This window comes from Ruditapes philippinarum, unplaced genomic scaffold, assembly GCF_026571515.1.
Source record: "Ruditapes philippinarum isolate M1 unplaced genomic scaffold, ASM2657151v2 ctg8283_1_1_1_1, whole genome shotgun sequence".
Taxonomy (NCBI): Eukaryota; Metazoa; Mollusca; class Bivalvia; order Venerida; family Veneridae; genus Ruditapes; species Ruditapes philippinarum.
This window is the reverse complement of record NW_026861197.1, coordinates 5,025-13,749: the sequence shown is the minus strand read 5'-3', so window position 1 is coordinate 13,749 and position 8,725 is coordinate 5,025. Positions and strand designations below refer to the sequence as shown.

Here is an 8,725-nt window from a genome sequence, read left to right as displayed (position 1 = left end):
CTATATTTTGTATATAATACGGATTTTGATACAGAAAATGTGTTTTGTGTTTGATTTAGTGATAAATTTCAACATTTCTCGCAAATGTCAACAAATACACAACAATTTACCGCCAATTTAACAAAAAGTATTCAATTTGCAGAAAAGGGCAAATAGTGCTCTTAATCCAGACATATACAGCTTCATAAAATTAAGTTATGATGGAGAAATAAGTTAAAACATTACCTCGGGTGAAGTCGACGTTCACCTTTTTACTTTCGTTTTCGATGTTTTGAGGGGCTATTTCCGGTGGACGCTGTACAACAGTGAAATCATATTTTAGATTTGTATACGTGATCAGATCTCGCTTCTAAAAATAACATTCATCTGCACAACATCAGCCTTTAAATTGGATTTTTCTATTCAAAAAAGGCGCAGGCACTAATCATTGCAAAATATTTTACTTGGTTTTCAGCCCATTCAAGGTAAGTATTCTTATTGTAATATTTTTTAGTTGTTCGATGTATATTAGTCCTTCAAGCATAGACTTGGAAGTCTTTATATAAAATTGGCCTACCCATCAAACATGGCCGACAATGTGGAATCACATTAAACGGTTATATATTTATACATGTACATAAAATAATGCACGTTTGTTAACGACTGCTTTTTGTTGAAAATAATGTCGTACATATAACCTATATAAAAGGCTAAGAAAATTCATTTTTTCTCAAATAAAGGCTGTTGTCTGCATTATAATTTGATGATATAGATTTTTATACATGTAACTGATTGTGATCAATATATAGAATTAAACTATAAAAAATCTTTACATGACGCAAGTATAATTTTCAAATTATCTGTTATTAATTATTTTAACAGTTGATATATTTAATGCACACGTACTTTCAATTTCGATGAATGGAATATGTATAAGTTCCCATCTGGGAAAACGCAGACAAGAAAGATAATAATAGTAAATGTAAAATACACAGTTACCTGGATTATTTGTCTGGTAATAAAGATGAAAGTATAGTTAAATAATACTAACCATTTGGAGCACCAGATCGATTACCAACAATTATATCGGAAATAATATAGAATGACTTTCATGAAATATTAATTGAGCTTGATCTACATCGAGCGCGTTTTTAGTTTGGATGAAATCCTACTACAGTTTTGAGTGATCCAGAACTATACTTGAATGACAAGTTGTTTAGACAACCTTTGTTTTAAATGAAGGAATAAATATTTTCAAATGACATTTACTGTTTTTACTGTTTAAGGTTTGTCAAGTATTTTTTTAATAACGGATTTTTTTTTTCATGTTGATTTCTATTTTTTTCTTCAATATTTAATGTCAAGATTTGAAGAAAACTTTGGTAAGCAGTGTGACAATTCTGTGATGTTTAGAAAAGAAATGACACTTGTTTGTATTAGATTATGTCATATGAATGTTACAACCTAAAGCACTCCAAATATATTTGAAAAATAATGCTTTTAATAAGGTGATTCCGATTGCTTACGCTGACTGTACTTGTTTTATGTGCGAGTAAGAAGCATTTATTTTACAGTGACAATGGCATCTAACGAACATGAATATGAATACTTCGGGTCAGACATGGCAGAAGATGATATACAAATTGAAAGTCAAATGGTATGTTCAACTTATGAAAATTACATTTATCATATTTTTCAATGTGTTTAACATTTAAATGTATAGAATACTAAAATATCTAAACCGTTAAATACGCAAAATATTTGAGAAAAAAAATCAGTGTCAGTTTCCTGTAGTTAGATTTTTTTTATTTTTATTGCTTATGAATTGCCTAAGTAACTAGGTTTATGATAAAATTACAATACGTCCGTGTATTTATTTGAACTGAACAAGGTTCTACTTTTGTATTTTTCATTTTTTTGCATTTCATGCATTTTATGTCTACGTTGGGTGAGAGACATTTTTGTAACCGTAGATAAACCTTTACTGGTTATGTCCACACACAGACACATGGAAGGGATTTTTTTTTAATAAAAAGAACTACATTAAATTGAACCTTTTAAGTAGAAATTTGCCAAATTGAATGGGATTTTAATAAGGCTGCAGTTTGGAGAGCATATCTAGGGTTCTTGACCCTCTTACCTACAATTATTGAATTCATTTTCGAACGGGGAATTTTTTTAACAGAAAAACGCGGAATCTGCCCTATTTAAACCCAACAAAAGTAGTTTCAAAACGTCTTTTAATTGTTTTAAAATTTTTGCGGCTTATGTTTAAACATTTGTTTTCTTTTGGGAAAAAGTACCAAATCAGCTTCCCTTTTTTTCACTTTAATAAGCCGCTGAATTAAAATTAATTCGGGACATTATTTGAATTTATAAAGAAATATACGAATAATAACACGTTTCTTAACAAAAACTATTTATTCAATATTGACTATATTCAACACCTGTGACAGTTCAGTGTTCTGATTGACACATGAATGTGACAAATTGTTCCCTTTTCTTTGGTTTCTAGTATGTAGGCGATGTTATCATTGTAACATAAATTTTGTATTCTGTCTATCTCCAGTCACTTTAAATGTTTTACATTGTATTTTTTCTAATTCTTTTCTTTCAGGGAAATATGTCACTCGGAAATCAGTAAGTTTATTTTTTTTTATAAATATTGTTTGTAGAGTAAATTTCAAAAGGTTTTTTTTCCACACAAACTGCTCAGATTTGTGTAAACTTTAAAAAAAACTTTGTGTATTTGTTCATATTTAAAACAATTTTTCCACCCCAAACTGCTCAGATTTGTGTAAACTTTAAATAACTTTGTGTATTTGTTCATATATAAAACAATTTTTCCATCCAAAACTGCTCAAATGTGTGTAAAATTTAAATAACTTAGTGCATTTGTTCATATATAAAACATTTTTTTCCACCTAAAATGCTCAAATTTGTGTAAACTTTAAATATATTTGTGTATTTGTTCAGAAATAAAACAAAAACCAAATGTTGGTGAACATGTAGGATAAATTATGAATATAATCCCTATGATTAGTAAAAACTTTGGTATTTAGCTGCTGCTAAACGTATTTCAGAACAAGCAGGTCGAAGCTTTTTGATATACCGCAACGATTGATTTATACGGATGAAGAAGGACTGTTGCAGTTAGATGGCGATGTGTTGTCTCAACTTTCACAAATTAACATGAAAATCAATGTTGTCGGTGTCTGTGGTTTGTATAGAACTGGAAAATCCTATTTAATGAACTGGGTTGCAGGTGAGAAAACAGGTAAGTCAGCTATATCAGTTCATAAATGTCATGCATTATCATTTAAATAAAATTTTTGAAATCTGGAAAAGGGATGATCCCTCGCAAGCAGTAAAAACAGCAATATATGATATTTTTAAAGTATGTTTATCTTTGAAGCAAACATTTCATGTAAATTCAAATGCGTACTAGTTTAAAGACTCACGGCAAAACCAAACCCTATATATGTTAATGTTAAGCATGACCAAATATTTTTAAGACAAAACATTTGTCTAAATCGTCCATCATTTACTTTAAGGGTTTAATCTTGGCGATACAATTCATTCAGAGACAAAAGGGATATGGATCTGGTGCAGACCTCATCCAACGCAATGGGACCAAGTGTTAGTTTTGTTAGACACAGAGGGGTTAGATGATCCTGAAAAGGTTACATTTACTTGTTGTTTCTTAAACACACGTAGCCTTGGCATATAATTAAAAAGAATTCATGTGCATCGTCTAGAGTAATACCAATTGTTTGATGTAACTTTTACTTACAAAAGGGAAGAAATCAAAGATTTAACATAGTTACTTTTTTTAGGGTAATGTATGATTACAAAAAGACAGTGCCTCATCTGAAAGATTAAGCTTTATCGTGAGAACGACATACTACTCGGCTTACTAGTTAAAGGAGAAATAAACGAATATTCTCTCCATTTTGCAAACCATGCGCTACTTTTTGTTAAATATACTATTCTAACATTTTAGGTTAAAACAAAAAAGAATTTGTAACAGAGTTAGTGACGTTACCAACGTCCCTTGTCTAAGGGAGGTTTCACATGAAGCACACAATTATGCTTTTTCAAAAGATATGGATCTGGACTTCAAGTACACATTCGTGTTCGTTGATAGATATCTGCATATGCAACAATAAATTCATTAAAGAAATAGAATGATTCATCACTTCTATGAGAGAAGACAATCGGAAGTCGAGACTACACCGTCTGATCTCCTACCAGTAATTTATATTATGAATTAACTGTATGAATACTATTTCTCATTTCAATTTTAGGGAGATCCCGAACATGACAGTAATATGTTTTGTCTTACACTTTTGATGAGCAGTACACTTATCATAAATGTAAAGTCTGTGTTCGACTACTCAACCCTGGACAAGTTAGCGTATCCTTTCAGTATATATTTAAGTGAGGAATAGATCGCTTTTCTGTCGCTTGTTTGCAAAGTTGATCGTTCTTGAAGAAAAGATTGATCAAGGAAAGTATCAAGAAAAATAAAGCGTAAGAGCAAATTATAAATAATAAGAAAAAGTATGAGTACCTTTCAACATAGCTATATTTTAGCAGCTGTTTGTTTTATGCATGTCTACTTTAAAGAAAACGCACTGGATGCCTGAATAGACTAATTCAGATTGACATAATGTTGAACAATAAAAACACGTTTTGTATGTTCCTGGATTAAGTGTACTTTAAAGGTTTTTTACTACTGTGGTTTATACAAGCACGGAGACTTCATAAAATAAGGAAGAATCAGATAGATATCTATAAAAACATTAAGTGCCTGAGCTATCTTTGACAAGAACTTGTTATAAGGTCATACATAATGATTTCCCTGAAATAATGCATAAATACTTTTTTTGGAATATTTATTCTATTCTAAATAAAAAGATTTTGTAAAGAGAGTTCGCAATGTTCAGTACTTATCAATTCCTTAATGAATAAAGTTTCATAGCTTCACTATCCGACACGATAAAAATTTTAGATGATGAAGCGGAAGACAAACATAATGCCAAAACAATCCAAGTTGCTTCTCCCACTCTGATTATGTGCATCAGAGATTTTTTCTTGAAAAATACAAAGGATGGAAAAGTCCAAACTGCCACTGAGTACCTTGAATATAACCTTAAATCAGTACAAGTGTCTACCTTATCAAAGAAACAACAGGAAAAACAAGAGAAATTCAACACCATTAAAGAATATATCAAGGATTATTTTCCAAAGAGAAAATGTTTTACGATTGCACAACCAGCTTTGGGAGAGAATCTTCAGAAAATCGAGGAATTAGATGAAACATCCTTAGAGAAGAGTTTTGTCGAAAACATCAAAGCATTGCAAAGTTACGTTTATAACAGAAAACCAAAATACATTTGCAACGCAAGCAAGAAACCATTAGATGGATCAGGTATGTATGCTTTGTTTATAGATATAAATGAGAAACGAAATGATATTTAAAGATTCTAATGAAGTAATATTAATTGCCAAAACAGCTATGCTTGGAATTTTTTGCGATTTTTTATTGTCAGAATTATTGTGACACTCTGAAAAAGGACAGTCTACGAGAGCGACAAAAACTTGACAAAAAATTGCTCCTCGGGGATGTCTTTTTTAAAATTTGTTATAGCCTACAAGCATAAAGAACAGTGTATGGAAGCTTTAGATGGAAACCTTATTCATAACTGAGAATGTACCTTTAAAGCAGTTTGAATGTTTTAGTGAAAACAAAATACAGAAAAGTTTTAATTTCCTCAAAGTCTTTGAACACTTTCATTAGGGTTGAACGTGCAAACTGCATACTACAGCAGGAAATACGCTACGGAGAGTTATATATACCTTGTTTATATTATATATAGTAAACGGTTGCTGGATAGTAATTTTGTACATTCATTTGGGCATTTCGAAAGTTTTTGTGCTCTCTGGAAGGCCTGTCTATTTGTTCTCTAGAAGTGGTAGCGATGCTAAGGATTTTTCTTATTCCTGCTCTAAGTGGTCTTCCAAGTGCAGTTGAACTTTCTTTATTTAGCCTGATTTCATCATAGAAGAGACTTTGATTAACCTTATCATTTATTATTGGAAAGACACTGGTGCTGTCAATAAAGAGGAACTCTTTTTTCTTGCAGAAGACTTTATTCTTCAACGATATATGTTCTTGACAATAGATATTTTCTTTTGGGTAGGATAGATGAAACATCAATTTTGCTTTAGGGGTTATTGTTTGTAGTAAGAAATAAGTTTATTGAATTCCTTACATATAGACTGAGGTGTGTGTGTATTTAAAATCTTGTTAATGATTGTGTGCACGACGACTATATCTGCTTCTTTTTTCATCTTTTGATGTGATTTATTATCAGTTATTACTTTGTTGATATATTTGATAGATGCTTCTTTTGTTGATTTGATGGTGACATTTACCAGATGTGAGTTTCGTTCTAAATAGTCCTTTTGTAGCTGAATCACCCAAAATGATTACTTCATGTTTCTTAATCTAAGTCACATTTCTTGCAGAAGGTGAATTTTTCTCCGAGTCATTTCGTTTTCTGTATAAATCTTTGGTTGATGATGTCTTTGTATTTAGTTTTGATATAGCGTTGTCTAAAGTGAAGTGTCTATAGTGTTATTATAGAAGCTATGCAGATTGATTTCAAAAGGGTTTATAAAACAATCAGTCGAGTTTCCTTCCTAGGATGGTCAGCGACAAGCAGGAATATACCGTTTCTTCTTAGACTTGAAGGTTCCATGATAACCGCCGTGTGAACACATCTGCGGATGTTTCTAAATTCAAAATTTCACCATTTCTGTGTTTAAATGTTGAATTCTGCTTAAGCCGGTGATTGGGGGCGTGGACGGTAACTTGCACTTTCCAGTACCGTCCATGAATAGGCTCAATCAAATCGAGCCTGCAACATTTTACAATTTTGCCGTGTTGGGGGAATCTGTTTATCACTATTTTATTTTGTTACCTTACAAAATTGCGTCACTCACTGCCGAAACCTCACTAGTTTCAGTAAGTTCGGAACGTTCCGTTAAATTCCGGAACATATATCATACGGTACTACACTCTTCCCCGTCCTATTCTTCAAGAGGGGTCTGTAGCTCACGGAAGTTAACCAATCAGTGGCAATAACCAACGCTCTCTAATCTAAGGGCAAACTAGAGCTTCCCGGGTTCATACTGATGCATACTGCTTAAAGCGGTGCTAGGGGAGTGGACAGGCAAATTTGAACTTTCCATTACCGTCCATGAACAGGCTCAATGAAACCGAGCCTGCAACGTTTTCATTTTTGTCGTTTTTGTGTTCTTACGGGATTCTTTATTTCTCTCCTATTTTTATACCGGTACTCGTACTAGGCCATGAACCAGAGATCTGGACAACCTGGCCTACATGAGTGGGCCGACCCCTTCCAGCCAGCACGCTACCACAAGTACTCAATTGGAGACAATGGCCTTCCGATCGAGATACAGGCGTTCTGTATTAGCAGTGGCTTGCTGCAGATTTTCCCACCAATCACGGTGTGTCATATAGGCAACACAGGCAGCTGTCGTTCCAATCAGGGCCAGAGTTGAATGTTGGTACCCCGCCGGTGCAAAATAGGGCGCATCAGTTCCTACTAACATTCGGATAGGCTGAATATCACAGACAACAGCTATCTGATCAAGGATAGCTGGCCCGAACAGTCTGACCACTGTGTTCAACCCACATTAAGCCTGGGAACTTTACAAGCCAGCGATCCATGACTGTCTTGGAGGGTGGGGTGTTGCACGTATGCATTATCCCTCATGTACAGACTAAATCAAACATAGTCTGCAATTCTCTTTTAATTTTATTGTGATTTATGTTTCCGAGGGATCACTTTGTTCCCAGATTTTTTTTCTGTTCAAGAGAAGCAGTGGAGATGGATCAACTGCTCCCTCTGTACCTTGGGATGGCTTTCTAGTTGGTACATTAGGGACAAAATGGCCTCATCACCAATTCCAAATTGCTGCGCGCATGTAACACCAGGATCTGCTCTGGATAGCCTCTCCAGACCGAAGATCTGGTCAGTCCAGGTTTCAGTCGGTTAAGAGCGATCATTTCCCACCTCTCTGAGGCCGGCCACATTGGGATTATCCAAAATCTTGACCAAGCGTTCCGACCTCTCATCTGTGACCTTCATCTTTGTTTTGAATGCTACAGATAACGACAACCCCTCATAAATCCAGGGTTGGATCAGTGAATCCGAAGGATGGTTGACAGGGTCACAGCAAATTGTTGCTGCTCCCAATGACATTGACTTCGAATCCATCATCCTGAGCCTTCATCATCCAGATCTCTAGTCCAGCCCTTCCCTTTGAATTTTTGGGCTTATACCACCTGGCCCAGTAAGGCCTCAATAGCTTTTGGATTATCTGGCAGGGCCGTTATCGAGGTGGCTAATTCCAAGGACGGAATTAGCCGTTTTGACTTAGTTGATTCTTAGACATTCTCTGCTGACATCTGTGTTGACACATAAATGGCTGGTTATGTATCAACCCTCTTAAAAGGCTTAATAAAATCCTTACATTTGTATAAATGTATGTCAAAAGCTTCAGTTTGCGTGATATCATGCAAGAAACGTGGTAACACTCATGACAGTATTCACATTGGGTCATAAAATAAAGAGAAATATAATCCCTAAAGAAAGTCCAAAACGGTAAAATTGAAAATGTTGCAGAGTAGGTTTGATTGAGCCTGGTCATG

General features: G+C 34.1%; 1 protein-coding gene across 1 annotated transcript; it reads left to right on the top strand.

Annotated features, from left to right (window-relative positions):
• Window positions 1-312: 312 nt before the first annotated feature.
• LOC132714829 (guanylate-binding protein 2-like) lies at window positions 313-5,608 on the top strand. Its single transcript, XM_060697748.1, has 7 exons — window positions 313-464; window positions 1,554-1,636; window positions 2,597-2,619; window positions 3,063-3,256; window positions 3,534-3,661; window positions 4,287-4,396; window positions 4,956-5,608. Exons 2-7 carry the CDS (start codon window positions 1,559-1,561, stop codon window positions 5,461-5,463), a joined length of 1,041 nt encoding a protein of 346 aa, XP_060553731.1. The 5' UTR covers window positions 313-464; window positions 1,554-1,558; the 3' UTR covers window positions 5,464-5,608.
• The last annotated feature ends 3,117 nt before the right edge of the window (window positions 5,609-8,725 follow it).

Coding starts and splice junctions, on each gene's coding strand:
- LOC132714829 (XM_060697748.1), top strand. CDS start 1,559: ATGGCATCTAACGAACATGAATATGAATACTTCGGGTCAGACATGGCA. Junction 2,620..3,062: donor AATATGTCACTCGGAAATCA/GTAAGTTTATTT, acceptor AACGTATTTCAG/AACAAGCAGGTCGAAGCTTT. Junction 4,397..4,955: donor TCAACCCTGGACAAGTTAGC/GTATCCTTTCAG, acceptor TAATGAATAAAG/TTTCATAGCTTCACTATCCG.